The following is a 21907-nucleotide window of genomic DNA, read 5'->3' on the forward strand; positions in this document are numbered from 1 at the left end:
ACTAATATTGCAAACGATGCCAAAGTGAGTATCATTAATTACCCAGTGGCCACCATCTTCTCCCAAGTGGATGTGACTTTGGGTGAACGTCTAATCAGTCAAAGCAGTGCCACATACCCATATAGGGCCATCATGTTGTGCTTACTCAACTACTCCGAAGACACTCTCAAGACACAATTTAGCGCCGGGCTGTTTAGCAAGGATACTGCAGGAGTCTCTATGGAATCGACAGACCCATTCACCAGTGCAAACAAAGGACTGGAGGCACGGGCTCGCTACTGTGCCGAATCTCGTGAGTTTCATCTGCTAGGCCCTATACACTCTGACATTTTCTTTCAATAACGTTTACTCTTAAATGCGGTTGATTTAAGACTAAAATTAACCAGGGCCAAGGATGAGTTTTGCCTAATGTCTGCCCAGGACGGGGACTTTAGTTTAAAAGTGTTGGGGGCACCGCTTTATATTAAAAAGTGTCTGTATCTCTGGCAGTTCGTCTGGGTCACTCACAGGCTTTGATGAAAGGAAATGCCCTTTACCCTCTCCAAAGAATTACCATGAAAACCTTTAGCATACCTGTGGGCAGTAGAATCTGCAGTCAAGAAAACCTATTTCTAGGCCCTTTACCACAATACATGGTTATAGGTTTGGTTGATCACGCCTCTAATATGGGCAGCTTTAATAAAAACCAATTTAATTTTCAACACTTGGAGTATGTAGCTCTGTGTCAGGACGGACGTCAGGTCCCTGCTAAGGCTTTCCAACCGCAATTTAATAACAACATATCTGTGCGAGAATTTTACAATCTATTCCTGGCTACCGGGAGGCATCTAAAAGATCTCTCTTTACCTATTGACAGAAATGATTTTGCAGAGGGTTACATATTGTATGCTTTCAATTTATCACCTGATGATGACACCTCAGGAAATCTTTCGGTGGTGTCCCAAGGTAACCTCAGGCTGGAAATGTGTTTCCTCCGTACACCTTTAGCCTGCACCGTTGGCATGATTGTTTATGCATGCTCTGATTCAATCTTGGAAGTGAATAGCCGAAGACAGGTTTTAGTAGATTATTATTAAGAATCGTTGAGCAAAGACATGAATACCCAAGAGCTGGAAGGGCTCATGAGCCGACTGATTGGAAAACAGCTGTGACATTAGAAGAGGATGGATGAAGAAAAATCTCTACTTTTTTTTATTCCTATGGCTCCCCCCCCCCCGTTTTTCACATTTTAAGGTGAGTAAATTGCAAGGTTATCTTGCACTTGTTTGATGCTGTAGTATACCTTTGAGCTGTTTTTGGTCAAAAATTCTTTAATAGATTTGGGGAAATGTGAAAAACCAGGGGGAAAGCCATAGGAATCAAAAAAGGTTGAGATTTTTCTTCCTCCTTCTTCTTCTAATGTCACAGCTAGCCAATGTTCACCCGGCATGTGTTTAGGATGGGTATTGACAATAAACATGGCAGGCCGCTCCGGCCATTTCTCAATAGATAATTCATCACAAGCCAACACTCCATTAGATTGTTTTCCAATCAGTCGGCTCATGAGCCCTTCCAACTCTTGGGTATTCATGTCTTTGCTCAATGATTCTTAATAATAATCTACTAAAACCTGTCTTCGGCTATTCACTTCCAAGATTGACTCAGAGCATGCATAAACAATCATGCCAACGGTGCAGGCTAAAGGTGTACGGAGGAAACACATTTCCAGCCTGAGGTTACCTTGGGACACCACCGAAAGATTTCCTGAGGTGTCATCATCAGGTGATAAATTGAAAGCATACAATATGTAACCCTCTGCAAAATCATTTCTGTCAATAGGTAAAGAGAGATCTTTTAGATGCCTCCCGTTAGCCAGGAATAGATTGTAAATTTCTCGCACAGATATGTTGTTATTTAATTGCGGTTGGAAAGCCTTAGCAGGGACCCGACGTCCATCCTGACACAGAGCTACATACTCTGCATTGAAGTGTTGAAAATTAAATAGGTTTTTATTAAAGCTGCCCATATTAGAGGCGTGATCAACCAAACCTATAACCATGTATCGTGGTAAAGGGCATAGAAATAGGTTTTCTTGACTGCAGATTCTACTGCCCACAGGTATGCTAAAGGTTTTCATGGTAATTCTTTGGAGAGGGTAAAGGGCATTTCCTTTCATCAAAGCCTGTGAGTGACCCAGACGAACTGCCAGAGATACAGACACTTTTTAATATAAAGCGTGGCCCCCAACACTTTTAAACTAAAGTCCCCGTCCTGGGCAGACATTAGGCAAAACTCATCCTTGGCTCTGGTTAATTTTAGTCTTAAATCAACCGCATTTAAGAGTAAACGTTATTGAAAGAAAATGTCAGAGTGTATAGGGCCTAGCAAATGAAACTCTCGAGATTCGGCACAGTAGCGAGCCCGTGCCTCCAGTCCTTTGTTTGCACTGGTGAATGGGTCTGTCGATTCCATAGAGACTCCTGCAGTATCCTTGCTAAACAGCCCGGCGCTGAATTGTGCCTTGAGAGTGTCTTCAGAGTAGTTGAGTAAGCACAACATGATGGCCCTATATGGGTATGTGGCACTGCTTTGACTGATTAGACGTTCACCCAAAGTCACATCCACTTGGGAGAAGATGGTGGCCACTGGGTAATTAATGATACTCACTTTGGCATCGTTTGCAATATTAGTACCATCTCTTTTGGTCACTTTTAGACGCAAATGCACCAAGGTGTTGTTGAGGTCCAGATAGTTGTCACCGTGGCCTGGCATGAAAAACTCTATGGGACCGTTGTCTGTAATGGCAGAGAGTGGGGCTATCTCCACATAACTGGACCTCTCTACTGAATGTTGGGTTTAAGGGGCCGTGAAAAGATCGATCTCTGTCTTTATAGCTTCAGAGGACATGCGGTGTAAAAGAGCCATGATGCTTGTTCTTTTAGAAAATACTTCAGAGTATGCTTTTTACCGTTTTTGTTCCAGACCTCCTCACTTTACCCCGTCTTTGACTTACTTAGTTTCTTTTAACTGTTAACCTCCGTTTTTTAGGCGCAAGCCTGCGCCTTATACCCGGAGGGCTCTTTTTTGGTCTTCGAGACAACATCATCCGCCCCAAGCCTTCTTTGACGCTCGACATCTGGTGACGCCCTTCTGGTCATAGCATTGGCTACAACCTCACTTACTATATTTTTTGCTGCTGATTTTAAAAGCGGTTTGGCTATGCTGAGGCCTCTCTTCATAAACGGTAAAACCACCCTAAAGAGGTTACGAAATATACCTCCTATCCCCGAACCGTACATGGTTGGGGATCCATAATAGCCGGGTAACCCATTACCCACTTGATCAACATAGTATGAGACATAACGGTTAGGGTCGAGATGTCGGTGTTCCATAACCCTTTTTCATTTATTTGTATTATGTATATAAAATATATAATACTAATATTATATATGTAGAGAGGTTTTGGTGGGTCTAAAGTGGATTTTTACAATCGTTTTACCATAAGTAAATTCGATGTTTTCTTTCTGATCCGTTTTAAGCTCAACAAGAATGTTTTCAATATATTTCTTGCTTACAGGTACGTAGTGTGGCTTGTCGTAGGTGACAGTGACTATGTCCCCATCCTTTCCGTCTATATGAACTGTTCTCAAGAGTGGCACACAGCTGTCTCCGACCCTTTGATAGGATATGATGTCGGCATACACAAATATGTTGTAAAATCCTGCATGTATATCCGCAGTGAATGGGAATAATTTATCTTTCACATACGTCCATTTATTGGGACCCATCCCCAACAATTACCGCAGGTCTTTCTACCCCCGTCAGCATCTCCTGAGATTTGTACATGTTTATGTATAGGGTTGTACATCAGGAATATTTCCATATTGTTCAGTGTTAGGAGTTCATTCAACTCGGAGACGATCCTGTCGACGGTTCTATAGAACCCTTTTTTAACCTTAATAAGTTTCGCAGGATGCGATAACTTTTTGCAATAAAAATCACGGTCCTTATCTTTGATATTATACCAGCTATGGGGGTATGTAATCTCGCTGAGACCTACTTCCCAGGCCTCTGATAACTCTATAGGCTTTGGAAAATTGGTTGTATAATTCGAACTCTGATTATTACGATATATATGTGCAGACGCATTACTGGGGAGAGTCTGGTAGAAGCCGCTGTGTTCCATGATGCACTCCTGTGTACACGCGAATGATGTTGTATTTTATCATGCATGAGGGTTTAAGTTAACCACCGATGCTTCCACCACATTGTGCTCTAATACCCAACTGTTTAACTTTTGGGGCCAGTTTTTCCAGCGGACCAGCACCCATTTTTTACCCTTTTCTCTCTTTTGATCAATAATCTCCTCCACGTGAAACACTTTATCTTTACCCAACTGTACGTTCTGTAATTCCTTCTCATAAAAAAATCCCTCTATAAATTCCCCGTCATAATTTTGAGTTTGTAGACCTGGGGTATGCGCGGCAGACATTCGGTAACCGTGAACAACTCATCGCTGTAGCCTTGCTCATATTTTTGGTCGAAAAAAACCCTCAACTTGGATATACGCACCAAGTTTCCCACAATGAATTTAAAATGTATTTTTTTCTTACGGCGAAGGGGGAACAAACCATACAGAGTTTTAAAGACTTGAAAAGAGTTTTCAGAAGAGACCTCGGAGGGTTTCATACGTATACTCTTATGGTAGCTGTTGTTGTACCCCATTACTAAATCTTGAACTATATTGATATATCTATGCATGTTGTGAGCTGTAAAATAGCGCCACATCCGCTCCTTCAGAATTCTGTTAAAGCGTTCAACAACTGAAGTTTTCAAATCCGAGCCTGTAGCAAAACGTACTATCTTGTGCTTCTTTATCAGTTTCTGAAAAGTATTATTATTATCCTCCTTCCTTCAAGATAGAGTCAAAGGCCCGGCTCACCTCTGCCCCGCTCTTATTTTTTAAGACCCTGACAAAAGCTATTTTAGAGAAAATATCTATAACCGTTAACATGTAGCATTTTCCATCATTTTTATCTGCAAGGGCCTGCATGTCACATAGATCCGCCTGAAATTGGGACAAGGGTTGTGTAGAAAAAACTATATTTCTTGGAAATAGTTTTCTTACGGGATTATGTAGAGTGTGCGCATCCTGCTCTGATAGCCACTCATTCACTTTAGCATCGCGTAACCGGCTACCTGTTTCTTCGGTTATAGCTCTCTGTAAACGTTCCTTACCCCCATAAGACCCAGGGTTAGAGGGATTATAATAAATGTTTTTCAACATCTGCTCCGCCATCCTTCTTGCCTCTCTGTGAGGTACAATAACGTTAATGAGCCACTTTCAAATAACGACAACATTTCATTTTCATTTTTTGGATTATTTTTTCAATAAAACATTATGTATTACGGATACAGACAATTCAGAATTCGTTGCAGGATACATGTCCCCGTTTTTTCAATGATCACAGCATGCAACACCCTGTATATTTGGTTTAGATTAACAGGCTTGTGTCGCTGAATTTTTAAAACACACACATCCGCTATATAAGTATATAAACAACAAATATGATACATGTTACAATTAAATGGTGTTTCAAACAAATAAAGTAAAATCTTAGACAAAGTTGTTTCTAGTTCTTCAGAATCATCCACAAGACGGGATACCAATTGTGTCCATTGTAGACTCTCGCCCGCATGTCGTACATGATTCATGATTTGCTCCATTTTCAGCACACGCTCTACATTAGTCCAGGAATTGTTGGTTGTGTAGAACGATACATTGTTCACTTTATTTTCAATAATTTGATGCATAACATTTGTAAGTTCTCGCAAAAGAAAAAATGTATTTATTCTCTCTAACATCGTATACACATAGTTACCCATTGCTTTACATCTAAATAACAAATTGTCACTCGGTCTCTTGGGGTTTATTGAACCAGAAAGTCATCACATTAGCCACCACAGCTTCCCTGTATTTGTTATCGTCCACCAGGGTGTGTCGGATTTCTTTGAGTTTCTCGTGGACGTAGATCGCCTCCTTCAGTTCATGTAGGAAAGCCTCGGTTACCCCATAAACTCTGGGAATAGACGCACAAGGCCCATAGACTCCAGGGCTCTGAACAGCGATGGTATAAACCTGCAGGACCAAAGTCTTTTCACCAGCGCCTCAAAATGGTTGAAGAAGTAGTATCTTGGGGATCGTATAGGCAAGGATGCCTGAGCTGGCTGGGGTGATTGATCTCACAACCGATGCATTTTTCTCGTATATACTCTCAAATCACCACGTCTAAAAGCGTGGCTACAGAGGCCTTGATGGTGTCCACAAAAATAGTACTGACCACCCCATCAAACACGTCCTCAGGCTGTGTACATGTAGGGGATGTCGTGGGTCTTGCCAGGGGGAGTAGAATGTTGGGCTGCGAGGCATAGAATCCTTAGGGTCGGGCCCCCATGACGTTTCGGATTCCTGGTATGTGGTAGGAATATCCATGGTATATGCGTAAGTGAAGAACTGTAGGTTTTAAGGACCTACTTTTATTGTTGAACCAGTCCTCTGGGTATCAGGGCGTGGTTAACGCAGCCGCGTACTTAGTTTTCTTCTGACGATGTACCTTCTTGGGGCTCCTTTGAATCATAATCCTCGGGATTCGTATATATTATACACTTCCTTACATGAACAATGCTCTGTCACTGTTGGCTCTGTACAAACAGAGCGTCCAACAACTCCAACATTTTCAATTCCATTAAATCCCAACTTTTAAAAGGAATAAGCATGCGCAACCTAAAATCCCCAGTCAGGCCTCCATCATGAATGTTTTGGTTGCGGGTTTCCTCGTTGCTGATGTAGAACTCCACGCAGCCACATGGAAGTCCATTCTTTCTTTGTATTTTCACCCTGTGAAATACTCTTCCTGAGGAGTCAGGGGTACCTTCCCAACGGGTCTCGTAGCCTGTGAACAAGCTATACCCCTTGGTGATAAGTCTCAGTTCGGGACACAAAACCTTGCGAAAAACCGTCCAGTCTTCAACCCCATAGTCCACTCCTAATGTCTGGTCGGTATATTCTTCTCCTTCGGCTACCATATAGAGGTTCACTCTACAGGCCACGTAATCAAACAGATACCCCCATTGCTGTCCATTAGACATCAGCACTTGATCTTTCAGCGCAGTTGCGGGCGGTATCTGTGTTCTATACACACTTAGAAACCGCTTTTTTGGGGCATTGTATATTGTGGCATTATACTTGGCCCTTTCTCTATGTTTCAGCCCCGGTCCTGCTTCCGTTGTTACAGTCATCACAGCTTTGCCACTGATCACAAAATCCATGTTAATTTAAAAAATCTTGTTTACTGTTCTGGGGTCGCATGCCTTGTTCTGGACTTTTATTTATAATGCGTCTGCCACAGCCAATACCCCGGACATTCCTGCTTCATTAGATAGCAACCATAAGGGCAATAAAACTGGGGGTGTGGGGCCATACTCTTTCAAAAGTTCAAACACATCCCCCCAGTTCAACAAGGTCTCTAGACATCAATCAGCATGACAACTTCAAAGGAATAGATACAATATAGATATAAAATAACACACCCTCTAACACGTGACAACAGGAACAGGATGTCCTGGCCGGAGGCCCATATTTGGACATGTACACGTCATCTGGACACAGGGCCATAAATCTCAATTTTGACCCGTGCCGTCTACTTTATTCTCTCTGAGGGGAACAACAAAAAAATGCTGTGGAACTGGCTTCGAAGTCCAGAGTTGAGTTTGTGGGATCTATACTATACTGGAAGTTTCCGAATCATAAAGTGGCATGCACTCATCCATCATCCATGCAGTACTCTGTAAAACAAAAAGTTCAAACCTAATAAAGGGTGCACGCTCACTATGTGCAAGTTAAGATGCACTCTAAATGAAGCACGGCTGGCCAGACAACGTTTCCACCATTGCCTGCTCTACATCACGTTAAAGGGAACGTCCTGGTTATTCACTCACTCCAACTATTATTCTTTTCACACACACATACTGGTTGTAACTCTTATTCGACACACAGTCGGCTCCTGTATCACAGCAGTGGCTATTGCATAAAAGCCATGCTATGTCCATGGCATGTTAGAGAAAGCTATTTCAGTGTAACTGTTTTGTTTGTGTAGCCTGTAAGTTTTACCTTCATAGTCACTGAGCTGTGAGGCTTTTCCTTAAGCTCACTTAGGACAAGGTTTAGTTTCAAGAAATATTAGTGGTATGTACAGAATAAAAAGGGCATGTGACATGAATAAGAAATTACAAAAGACAAGAATATGAACATAAAGTAAATGGCTCAGTAGTATATAATACATGTTTTAGCATGAGTTTAATACAGGAATGCACAATTTAAAGTACAATATTTACACATGTATGAGAGAAAGAAGGGGCAAATGTTTAAATTGGGCAGTATTAAATCAGAGTCTGTGCATTAGAAGAGGGTGGTAGCAGCCATTGTGATGTGTGTGTGAGTGTGTGAGGGATTGCATGTGTGCTAAGGTGTGGAGAGTGAGTACAGGTGGTCAGTCCAGTTCAAGTGTTCAGCAGTCTGATGGCTTGAAGATAAAACTGTCTCTGAGCCTGTTGATATCAGACCTCATGCTCTGATACCGTCTGCCCGAGGATAAGGGAGTGAACAGCTTGTGGTTGGGGTGTGTGGGTTCCTTGATGATGCTACTGTTTTAAGTAGATCTGGATGGGTAGGAACACAGCGATATGCTGATGTGTAAGTGTATGCATGTGTGTGTGTGTGTGTGTGCTACATGCTTGTGTGTACCTGTATGTGATTGGAGGGAAATAGCATGGCCTTGGAGTGGCGTGGATTTTGCAGAATGTAGTGAGATGCACTGGCAGGGCTTGTCCTGGAGATGAAACCCTTCCAGAAGTGACATTGGGTGGCAAAAAAATAATTGTTTGTTGATAGACAACCAACACCAGCCGCCATTTTCCTCGTTCCAACATCAACCACAAATTGTCATGTTATATATTTTTTTAGGCATCAGGAGCAGCAGGAGCGTAAGTAACAGTCTCAAATGTTAATAGGAGAGATACTTGAAAGTTGACTAAAATAGTTATTCGAGTCACATCTAAAAAGGGGCACGAAACAGCCCTCTACATTCACGTTGCACTTTCAGGAGAAGGTGGGCAGATGGGTGGGTGAGGGTGCATGTAATAGAGACATCTGGAATCGGGATCATTCAACTCTGCCCCCTCTTCACGCCCCCCTTTTCCTATTCATAGAATGCATTCGAAAAAAACGCGCCCCTTGCCATGGTGAGGGAAACATAACCATTCATTAACATGGAATGACACTGAACTCCGCCAGCTGCTTTGCTGTTCACCCTTTGTCCTTTCCCTTTCCCCATTAGCTGCTAAGGAAATGCATGAGTGATTAGCTAGCTACCTACTCTACCACGTGACTGACTCACTCCCAGCTCCACTAACAGGGGCGTCACCAGAGTTTCATAACATTCGGGGCACAGCCCTTGCATGCCATATCATTGTATTTGCGGGTTCGAGAAAAATGGCATTTTCTCAAATAATTTCATGCAATTCTAAATTATTCTACATAATTCTACATGACTGGAGACATTACAAGATTGTTTTAAATACCACACAAATGATCAAACTGACAGGCCACTCTGTCACTGTCATACTGAGATCAACAAAATGAACGACCATGTCTTAAATGCAACCATTAGCATATAGGCCACTGAAAAGAATAGAGACACAGATCTTACAATTATGGTCCACCAACTTTCCAGTGGCACTCACTCATCCACACAGTTTTTTCCAGGCAATTGTGTTTTGAAATATTGCGGAAGGCCTTTTTAATTACTGCCTTTTGTTCATTGACAGTCATATTGACAGCCAGGACTCAACAATCAGCTGTTTGATATTTCCCGTGGGCTGCCCAGTTGCCGGCTTCCCGACAATAGGTTTACATGTGCTGATGATGTGACAAAACACAATCAACAGCAATTTTTTATTGAAGAAGCTATTGATCATCTGTGGCTAAATTATGCTCTCTGGTGTGGTTTTTTCAATGATTTAATTTATTTCTGTACAGACAGGAGTAATTATATAATTAGGCACATTTATTTAAATGTATCTGCAGCACTTCCAGCAGCACTTCCCACTGATATTGTTTTCTTCCATGCTCTGTGCTCTACCCAAGGCAAAATAATCAACACTTAGTATTAATTCAATGGATTGTGCTCAGTAGGCTGTGTGACTAAAATGCATCAGAAAAGTATTGGAAAGTTCAGGAAAACATTAGGGAAGCTCATCGGGTAGGCAATATAGGCCTAATTGTGTGTGTAGAGATATGCATTGCTTTGAATTCGCTAGATGAATGATCATGAGCACTCAACTAAACTTAGCTAACATTCGCAACTAAACTTAGCTAACAAATGACCATCTAGTTGACCACACATGGCAATTGCTTTACATTTATTACAACGGTTGGATGACTTTGGGAGTTTCATGTAACCATGGTTCTATGAACTAAGCGACTCAATCAGCGTATATATTTGTTTTCAGCAGCAGCAGCCCAAAATCATTCAGGGCTAAAGCCCCGCAAGCCCGGTCGTGATGACGTCCCCGTCCATCAACCAACCAATCACAAACAATATGTTGATTGATCGGTTAACAGAGTATGGGGACAGGAGACCTCGCTGGGTGTCACAGCACGTTTTCAGGACCCTGCAGAACACTCTGGAAGACATTGGACATGTGCCATTAAATACCGAAGCCTGGTAGTCTTCCCACACTTAAATACGCCCCTAAACGGTATCCTCTCTTAAGATGCCGAGGGTGATAGTGAGTACAGAGCAGCGTAAGCACATTCTCTGAATGTCTATATAGATCTTGTCATTTTAAATGACCCACTGCTTGTCTTGCTGCTCCTCAGCTCTGTGTCTGGATGTCGATAGGGGATTCTGTAGTATCACATCCTCATATTCTATTCTGCTGAAAGATCTTAATCAAAGTTCAAGACGGACAGTGGTGATGGATGTCCTGGTGGTTGTGAAGAATCAAAATTCGGGTTGGACATTGTCTTTAACATTCACTCTTTAGAGTAGAATGTTCAGTAGGCTGCGTTTGATCAGGATGGAAAACAAATCTCATGAGATAGGCTAATACACTACATGGCCAAAAGTATATGGATACCCCTTCAAATGAGTGGATTTGGCTAGTACAGCCCCACCCGTTGCAGGTGTATAAAATTGAGCACAAAGCCATACAATCTCCATAGACAAACATTGGCAGTAGAATGTACTGAAGAGTTCAGACTTTCAACGTGGCACTAGGTCATAGGATGACACCTTTCCAACAAGTCAGTTTGTCAAATTTCTTCCCTGCTAGAGCTGCCCCAGTCAACTCTACATGCTGTTATTGTGAAGTGGAAACCTCTAGGAGCAACAACAGATCAGCCGCGAAGTGGTTGGCCACTCAAGTTCACAGAACGGGACCGCCGAGTGCTGAGGCGCGTAGCACATAAATATCGTCTGTCCTCGATTGTAACACTCACTACCCAGTTCCAAACTGCCTCTGAAAGCAACGTCAGCACAATAACTGTTCGTCGGGAGCTTCATGAAATGGATTTCCATGGCCGGGCAGCCACACACAAGCCTGAAATCACCATGAGCAATGCCAAGTGTTAGCTGGAGTGGTATAAAGCTAGCCGCCATTGGACCTCTGGAACGGTGGAAACACGTTCTATGGAATGATGAATCATGCTTCACCATCTGGCAGTCCAACGGACTAATCTGGGTTTGGAGAATACTACCTGCCCCAATGCCTAGTGCCATCTGTAACGTTTGGTGGAGGAGGAATAATGGTCTGGGGCTGTTTTTCATGGTTCGAACTAGGCCCCTTAGTTCCAATGAAGGGAAATCAACACTACAATGACATTCTAGATGATTCTGTGCTTCCAACTGTGTGACAACAGTTTGTGGAAGGCCCTTTCCTGTTTCAGCATGACAATGCCCCTGTGCGCAAAGCGAGGTCCATACAGAAATGGTTTGTCGAGATCGTTGTGGAAGAACTTGACTGGCCTGCACAGACAAAAACACTGCGAGACTCCAGGGGCCAGGGACGGTCACTCTTTGCCAGGGCATGGGAGAGTGGGGGAGCGTTGGTGTTTGCTACGGGGGCCATGGACTTTTCCGCTCCAAGTCATTGTCAGGGTTTCAGGTTCAAGTTTTGGATGTGCATATCATCTTCGATTGCGTCAGGGTCTCACAGGCTTGTTTGACACAGAGTGGTGGAGGGTCGTGTACCTCGCCTGGGGAGATGCCATTTGCCATTTCACTGGAATTGAGCAGCTGAGGCTGAACTGAGTGATATAATCACCCACTGGCACCTAGCTGCAGTTTCATTCCTTATAACAGTGTAGAGGTAGCTCACGTCTATCCCCTTGATGTAAATCCAAGCACTATATCTAGGTAAGTGTAACAAGACAACCCACTGAGCACAGAAGCCAAAACAATGTCTTGTCCACGTTGGTTCAACGTAATTTCATTTCACGGAGAGGTATTATAGTTCGCCATTTCACCTCCTACCTATAAGGTCAGTGTGATGTGGCACAGAGGTCCAGGCAGAGTTGGAGTGAGTTACAACCACATCACAACAGTTATATGTGGCAACCCCATAAGCACATGCAGCTGTACGTAGACATACTCCACTCTGTGTAGCTGTTCTGGGCTCGTTTATTTACATTCTGTCCTATACTCTTACATGTGATGTTCTCTTTCTTCCTCCAGTTACCTCTCCCATAAATCGTGTGGGCTCTTAAAGGGGCACACACTCATTTAACATGAACCTCACACACTCAGTCATGATACACGTGTTCAAAGGATTTGGCAGGTTAAGCCAAGGGAGGCCCGATGCAGCTGTAGAGTGTAATACCCCCATATATGTTATGTTATAGACTTACATATATTAATGTGTGTATTGCTCAAAACAGTGTCACCCATGCAGGAAATGTTCTGTAATGTAGAGGATCTTTGTTCTGTAGCGTGATAATAATGTTCAAGAATAATTTTCTGTTAATTTGTAAATTGGCTAATCCAGTTCAGTTGAAACATGCTAAAATAAAAAAGGTTATGAGGCCATACATTGAGTAAGATAACATACGGAGAGTGTTGGTGAGACTCCCCATACAGAAAGAACACTTGATTTCACATGTGGAAAATAAATAACATGTTTTTGGAACACTTGACATATGATAACATGTGCAGTTTCATGTTTTTTTTTTTTTAACTAGGCAAGTCAATTAAGAACAAATTCTTATTTTCAAAGACAGCCTAGGAACAGTGGGTTAACTGCCTGTTCAGGGGCAGAACAACAGACTTGTACCTTGTCAGCTCGGGGGTTTGAACTTGCAACCTTCTGGTTACTAGTCCACCACTCTAACCACTAGGCTACCCTGCCATTATCACAGGTTTCTTTACATGTTGTCACATGTTATCAAATTAACTTCACATAAGATCACGTGACCACATGAAATAATGTGTTTTTGAAACACTTCACAAGTGAAATTCATGTGGATTTTCCACAAGGGTCAATAAGGGTCAAAAGGAAAGAGAAGTTTAGGAACCACTGATGCAGTATGTGACTAAACATAAACAACAACTGAACTTTTTGAGTGATTTCTGACATTTTGCTACAGACAATACATATCCTACAATGGGGCAAGATGATGAGAGGTTGGTTGATGGAATAAAATCTTTATCGATATATGCTGTACATACAGTATTTTTGATTTGCTGTACTCTCAAAACAAGTCATCCCTACATCCAATCAGATAGTGTGGCCGAAACTAACCATTGTATAGTGCTCTTTTGAAAGCCAGCTACCACATATTCAACGAGGTAATGAGGTCAGTAAATGCACTTGCTGCCGCCCTTCCAAAGTGATGTGGGTTAACAGATCGATTTCTGTTTTCGCCAGGAAAGGATTAGGACAGCGCTGGGCCTGACATTCACCACGTCTCCGTGTCCTGAACACTGAATATGGATCTAGGTTGAATATGTTCACACAACTTAGGTTGAACAGGTTCAGACCGGAACAGTCTACTCCCCCGTATGCCACGCTGACATGATCTCATTACTGTCATGACTATTGACCAGATAACCTTTATAGGTGCCATGACACCTTACACCGACACCTACATGTGTATCGTAAAAAACAATACAGTAAGGTGGTGCAGCACAAACAGAGTGTAGGCTTTGGGCTGGTAACATTGTGTAGTCAAGCACACATGCTGCTAGGCTGAAAGCATTCTCTGAGATGTGTACTTTTTTTTTAACAGCATATACATTTTCCCCCCAAAATCAATCAATCAATCAACGGATGAAGTAGGGCCTACACACTTGCTCCAATAGATACCGTTATTAGGCTTTCTTGACAATGTTGAGATTACTGAAAGGATCTTCGTCAGGTATGACAAAGGCTTTCACACAAAAAGAAAAAGAATCTGGTATTTCACAGACTGGTATTGATCAAGTGACTCTTTATGTTGTGTGTGTTGATGATAACAAGACCCTGTCTGAATTTAAACAAAAAACGATACATTCTAACATGTGCCGTCTCGAGTCCTTCTCTGTGTGTCTACTTTGAGGACTTTGACTAAGTGTTAATGCCATAGGACATTCAATTTGACATTAAACAATGACATATTGGGGTTAATAAAGAAGCAATATAATAAATGTCTTGTCATACTGCCTGTTATCTACAGTACCACAGCGGAATGGCAGAATAACCTGTGTGTGTGTGTGTGTGTGTGTGTGTGTGTGTGTGTGTGTGTGTGTGTGTGTGTGTGTGTGTGTGTGTGTGTGTGTGTGTGTGTGTGTGTGTGTGTGTGTGTGTGTGTGTGTGTGTGTCCATTCATTACATCCTAGACAACAGAGGTTTGTGTTGTATGTGTTTTGACCCTAATTCGTTCAGTCAAGTAAGTTGTTTTTTTAGGACACCTCCCCTCTTCCCAAACTCATGGAAAAATGTATGATTGATTTGACGTAATATGGTAATTGTTCCACAATCACATAACAGGTCCTATCAATGAAAGGTGGTAAATGGATGAAAATCTCATGTGCCCTCCCATTGATACATTAAAACATGGATTCCCCATCTATAAAAACAGTGGCCCCAAACAAACGACAACATACTCAACCGACCACCGCACTTTCAAGTTAAGTAACCATCCTTGGCAATTAAGAGTAAAAATGGGACAAGGTAAGCCTGCTTTTTCTGTCTATTTCTTTTTTCAGTGGGAAGTCAGTGTACCATTTAGTACAATTTAACTACTGCTATGAGGTTATAATCTATTGACACAGAACCACCTGCTTTAACAACCTAACTATGTGATCCATAACATTTACATTTTAGTCATTTAGCCAGCACTCTTATCCAGAGCGACTTACATGAGCAATTGGGGTTACGTGCCTTGCTCAAGGTCACATCAGATTTCTCACCTAGTCAGCTCTGGGGTTGAAACCAGTAACCTTTCAGTTACTGACCCAGCGCTCTTAACCCGCTAGGCTATTGGTGTACGATGGCTGAGAAAATCTTACTAATGTATCTCACCATAATTCGACTTACTCGTTTTCTACATTTCTTATTTGAATCTCTCTTTTAGTGTTTCTGCTGATGCCAGTCTTACTGGTCAGTTGTTTCCTGAGTCAAGGGGCAGCGATAGAAAACCAACGGCTCTTCAACATCGCGGTCAGTCGGGTGCAACATCTCCACCTATTGGCTCAGAAAATGTTCAATGACTTTGTAAGACAGCTTTTGAATCTTCTTTGGACATATCAAATAGTGTATCAATGATTGTTCTTCTTCTTGTAGACAGTGTCCTCTTCACACAACCCTCGTGGCTAAAAGAATCTCTCTCTCCCTTTGTGATTTTGTGCAGGACGGTACCCTGTTGCCTGATGAACGCAGACAGCTGAACAAGATATTCCTGCTGGACTTCTGTAACTCTGACTCCATCGTGAGCCCAGTCGACAAGCACGAGACTCAGAAGAGTTCAGTAAGTAACCTGGCTGAGACAATTACTCATGTTATGCCCTTTAGAACCATATAAAGTGTCAAATCGTGACAGTTCCACTCTGCTATTCACCTTAAATATGAACTCCTCCATGATGCAAGATTCCAAAAATAAATAATAGGGCATCTCAATTTGAACAATCGATAGAACTTAGTCATTAGTCATTGGGCAAGCAGACCACCAATTATGTAAACTCAAATTTATATTTATTTTTATTTATTTTATTATATTTTATTTTAGCCTTTAATTTATTTTTTATGTTTTATTTTAGCCTTTAATTTATTTTATTATATTTTATTTTAGCCTTTAATTTATTTTTTATGTTTTATTTTAGCCTTTAATTTATTTTATTATATTTTATTTTAGCCTTTAATTTATTTTTTATGTTTTATTTTAGCCTTTAATTTATTTTATTATATTTTATTTTAGCCTTTAATTTATTTTATTATATTTTATTTTAGCCTTTAATTGATTTTTTATGTTTTATTTTAGCCTTTAATTTATTTTATTATATTTTATTTTAGCCTTTAATTTATTTTTTATGTTTTATTTTAGCCTTTAATTTATTTTTTATGTTTTATTTTAGCCTTTAATTAACTTGGCAAGTCAGTTAAGAACAAATTCTCATTTACAATGACAAGCAGATGCAGCATCATGCATGGCTCTCGAGTGGCACATCAGTCTAAGGCACTACATCTCAGTGCCAGAGGTGTCACTGCAGACCCTGGTTCGATTCCAGACTGTATTTCAAACAGCTGTGATTGTGAGTCCCATAGGGCGGCACACAATTCTCCCAGCGTCGTTAGGGTTTGGCCGGGGTTGCAATACCTCAGTGTCTTCAAATAAGGTAGATAAAACAACCACATATCATTGCAAGTAAAACCATCACTGTCTAATCGGTGGTTTCTCTATGTCTACATTCTCTGTTTTGTGCTTTTCTGTACAGGAAACCCGCCCCAAAAGTATTTCACTCAATCATGTAAATAGGGCATCTCAAGCTGTACAATACAACTCAACTTCATTTTCCAATAATCTGTGGTTTCTCTACATCTTCACACACAGGTCCTGAAGCTGCTCCATATTTCTTTCCGTCTGATTGAATCCTGGGAGTACCCTAGCCAGACCCTGATCATCTCCAACAGCCTATTGGTCGGAAACGCCAACCAGATCTCTGAGAAGCTCAGCGACCTCAAAGTGGGCATCAACCTGCTCATCATGGTAAAGAAAGGAGGGAGAACAATGACCATTTGTGTTGTCACACTTTGTGCACTGTAAACTCCAAGGCATTTTTAACTCAAATACTTCTAGTAAGTTGAACTCAAAGTCAATGACAAATCCTTATTGCTTAAAATGTTTATGTGGTACTGGCTCAAAACTAAATGAGAAGTCACATCAATACAATTTTTTTAAGTTATAACAAATTCACTCTTACCAAGCATGCTCTACTGCAGGTAGATTTAAATTTTAAAAAAAAATGTTTTTAACGATCTGTGTTTTTGCATGTACAGAACATTGAGTGATTCATTCATTTTATGCTACACAAAGATATATAACATACATGTTTCAACGTTTTCACAAAGATGAACAAGTTACAGATTCTGTATATTAAGTGCAACGGGTTTCCTAAAAAGTCTTGAGTAATGGCAGCACATTGGGGTTTACAGTGACATGAAAGGGAAATACCTGTATGCTTTCCTAGTTAGAAAGCATAGTGTAGGACCACGTATGCCTCTTCTCAGCAGATCTTTCAGGGCTTTACATTGTGATGTGGTAACTGACCTTATCTATCATTGTGATTATATCAGTGACACCCCATTCAATGACTGAATATCGCCCCATTCAAGGACATTTATGCATGTGTCTTTTGCTACGTGTGCTTTCAGAAAGGCCCAATAAACAAATATTGATATGCACACATCCACCCCACCATGCATCTCTCTCTGTCTCCCACAGGGGAGCCAGGATGGCCTACTGAGCCTGGATGACAATGACTCTCAGCAGCTGCCCCGCTACGGGAACTACTACCAGAACCCGGGGGGCGACGGAAACGTCAGGAGGAACTACGAGTTGTTGGCTTGCTTCAAGAAGGACATGCACAAGGTGCGCAACCATGTTGCCTTCAATTTCATGTGCCTTCCTGTATTTTCTACAGTGCGTTGTTTTTTTGTGTTCTCTATTGCAAAGTATTGTTAGTAAATAACTCACGGACACTAGAGAAGCTTTAACCAAGTTTAATTCTTCCCAAAGGTTCTGTACAGCTGTAATCAGACAGCAAAACATTTCTCACTCCACAGTCATATACATCCTACTTAAAACACTACTCCTTCTTCAAACCCTACAGTTTATGGCTCCACAGGAAGCTAATAAAGAGGGTAACAGGACAACAAACCTTTATTACTGCCTTCAGAGAATCTGTCCTCACCTCCTGACCTCAACCCCTCATCTAATCCACAGATGTCCATTGTTTTTTTTCAGAGAACCATTAAGTTCTGACATAACCCAATTTCTTTCATTTACTATCTCAATGATCAACGTTTAGCCGATTCCAACAGTATCTTTGGGTCTTTAACCCATATATTATTACTATTATTGTTCATTCATCAAGACTGTTCTCGGGAAAGGTCTGGTGACCTAGAACACACACATTAAAATGTGTCAACTATAACCCATTCTTCTTTTTTTCCCCCCCGAGGTCGAGACCTACCTGACCGTCGCCAAGTGCAGGAAGTCACTGGAGGCCAACTGCACTCTGTAGACGTGGGCTGGAGAGGCAGCCAGCAAGAGCCTGTCTCCAGGGTTTGGTTTCCCAGATACAGATTAGGCCTTGCCCTGCACTGAGGTGCATTTTCAATTGAGATTCTCCATTAAACATGCTTTTCAGTCTAGAGTAATTTCATTTTGGATCTGGTAGAGCCTGACTCCAGGGGTTTTCAGGCATTTGCATTTTTTTCTCTGAAATCAACAACAACACTTTCTATATTGACTCTATCACTCTGAGCTACCATTGATTAGTACATTTATAGAAAAGGTTATTAAATGTCTTATTTAGATATATGGTTCATGGCGGTGCTACTGTTTATGCATACGTTAATATTTAGGGGTGAAATGGGAACTTGTAGAGCTCCAAGCTTTTGGATAATATATTTTAGAGTAATTTCCTTTAAGTATTTTCATTCCTTAATCTTATTGTTTGAAACTAATAGTGATTCATGTTTCAATAAAGATGTTCTTCTCTGCAGCACATGATGTCTTGGCTTCTATTTAATATCTTTCAAATCAACATTTTTTACAAGTTCCTAGCCCCAACATTCCTATGGTGTCTCTCGGACAACTTAGGGCTGGATTCAATCCGTATTGCAGACGCTCCATTGAAATGTAAAGGCAATGTTCCTGCGTTCGCGGAGACTGCATTCACTTCAAACGCTGCATATGTCGGCTCAATCGGAAATTACCTGAAAAATGTTACACGGTTCTTCAGCGATACGGATTGAATCAAGCCCATAGTTACGTACATTTGTATTGGCAAAAACATGAATGTCCACCGTCTGTTGCGAATGTTGAATAAAACTCCATTTGAACTTTGTCTGCCAATTGTCCATAGGGTTGGTTGTTATATACCTCGGAATTTGAGAAAAGATATCCGATGGAACATATTAAAAAACAGACATTCCAAACATGGGTCTGCTGCAGGTGCCTAACACCATGCCCAGACTGGACGCGCGCGTGCGCAAATTGATTTTGTCCCCCCCACACCAAACGCGATCACAACACGCAGGTTGAAATATCAAAACAATCTCTGAACCAATTATATTAATTTGGGGATAGGTCGAAAAGCATTAAACATTTATGGCAATTTAGCTAGCTAGCTTGCAGTTGCTAGCTAATTTGTCCCATTTAGCTAGCTTGCTGTTGCTAGCTAATTTGGGATATAAATGTTGAGTTGTTATTTTACCTGAAATTCACAAGGTCCTCTACTCTGACAATTAATCCACACATAAAACAGTCAACCGAATTGTTTCCAGTCATCTCTCCTCCTTCCAGGCCTTTTCATCTTTGGACTTTAAATGGCGATTGGCATCTAACATTCATAGTATTGCCACGACGACCGACTGACCTCAGTTCATCTTTCAATAACCCACGTGGTTATAACCAATGAGGTGATGGCACGTGGGTATCTGCTTCTATTAACCAATGAGGAGATGTGAGAGGCATGACTTGCACCGTGTTCAATGTCACAAATAGAACTGACTTCTATTATAGGGCTTGGCAACGCAGATGCTCATTGACGAGCGTGAGCAGTGTGGGTGCAATATTTGAATAACATGTATGTGTACATTTATTTTCCAATGCTCGCGCACGCGACGTGAGCAGTGTGGTCAGCATGTAACATGTCAAACACCTCATGCCAAAACAAAAGTCCTGCAAGTGCGCCATATGTTGGCAAGCAAGCCATAACTTGTGCCAGACTTTTATTTTGACAGAGAGGAAGAGGGTATGCAGCTGACCTGTTTATTGATATGTTCCTTCAGATATTTTGTCTCAAATTCCACGCTATATATAAACCAACCCCATGGACAATCGTCAGAGTAAGTTCAAATTTAATTATATATTCAACATTCGTGACACACAGTGGATGTGAAGCTCGCTTTCAGGTTTTTTGGCAATGGATTTTTGCGGCGCTGATGATGTCAGAGGGATAGCATCGGTGCATCATGACTAACAAGTTCCATCCATGAAGTATAATGAACATTTTAATTTGAGATGAATGTGAGTTGAGAGACATAGACATACCAGAATCGTAGATTTACAAAAGCACCACGCCACCCCACATCAACTCCCACCATATCTCAATCTATGGACTTACCTTCAGTACTTGTAGCTGTGTTATAACTTATCATTCATCAGTAAGGTCAATGCCATGACCAGTGGTGTACCACAGATTCGTGAGGCTCCCCTGCAAGGCACGAGCAAGTCCAATTGTAAAGCCAGGGGACGGGAAATAGAATGGGATGGTAATATTCCATTTTTAACCTCAGGAACATTTGACCTTGATTGCCAAAAGACAATTATCCTACCAACCTCTCTGAAAATGGTTCTAGTGAAGGGACTTCAATGGTGAGGTAAAACGATTTGATTATTTTACTTTTCTCAGGTCTTCGATCATGGGCGACTCCAAACCCTTTGGTGGCCTCAACCAACTTTAACCAGATGAAGGTGTGTCCCAGCACTTGCAATTTCATTGGTTACAGAACTGTAAACACTGCCCCGTGCTCAAGCTCATTGGTCGTGTTACGTACAGAAAATCTACTGTAGGAGTAAAGTCAGAGCTTTCTCAAATTCTTTCATTAGTAAACTGTTGTTTATCGTTGACATTTACAGCTATCTCAACTGTTCGGTGGTCGAACTATCTTGTTGGTTTTGCCAAGTGAGGACAATATTTGATGGAATGGAGACGCTAGATAGATACAACGAGATTACAAGAAGGATGATGGTTTCTGGAGAAGAGGAAATGGGAGGTGGATGGACAAACTTGAATCTGGCCCGGTGGTGGCAGGTCGTGCAATGGCGGAAGCTGACACAGTGTTTGATTCTGTTGGCGAGAGTAAAGTTGGTAAGAATGACTGAACCATGGTAATTAAGAAGAATTGAGCCAAAAGAGCTAAAGCTGGAAATGAACAGCAGTTTCTGGTTGGTGTACCATTCATGAATAAGGATGTTTATTTGAGAGACCTTTGCCATTACGAAGATGGTGAAGGACAAATTGAGGAAAGTGGAGTCAGTCAGAGTGACCAGGAGCGGTATGATGGTGATTTCATGGTCATCAAAAGAGCAGAAGGAGAAAGCTCT

At 41.5% G+C, this 21907-nt stretch overlaps 1 protein-coding gene across 1 annotated transcript; it reads left to right on the top strand.

Moving 5' to 3' along the window:
• Positions 1-15155: 15155 nt before the first annotated feature.
• Positions 15156-19301, top strand: gh1 (growth hormone 1). The gene is made up of 6 exons (XM_020486328.1): positions 15156-15246; positions 15650-15789; positions 15926-16042; positions 17123-17278; positions 18014-18160; positions 18753-19301. The coding sequence occupies exons 1-6, from the start codon at positions 15237-15239 to the stop codon at positions 18813-18815; spliced, it is 633 nt and encodes a 210-aa protein (XP_020341917.1). The 5' UTR covers positions 15156-15236; the 3' UTR covers positions 18816-19301.
• The last annotated feature ends 2606 nt before the right edge of the window (positions 19302-21907 follow it).

This window comes from Oncorhynchus kisutch, linkage group LG6 (genome assembly GCF_002021735.2).
Source record: "Oncorhynchus kisutch isolate 150728-3 linkage group LG6, Okis_V2, whole genome shotgun sequence".
Taxonomy (NCBI): Eukaryota; Metazoa; Chordata; class Actinopteri; order Salmoniformes; family Salmonidae; genus Oncorhynchus; species Oncorhynchus kisutch.

Coding starts and splice junctions, on each gene's coding strand:
- gh1 (XM_020486328.1), top strand. Junction 16,043..17,122: donor ACGAGACTCAGAAGAGTTCA/GTAAGTAACCTG, acceptor CTTCACACACAG/GTCCTGAAGCTGCTCCATAT. Junction 17,279..18,013: donor GCATCAACCTGCTCATCATG/GTAAAGAAAGGA, acceptor TGTCTCCCACAG/GGGAGCCAGGATGGCCTACT.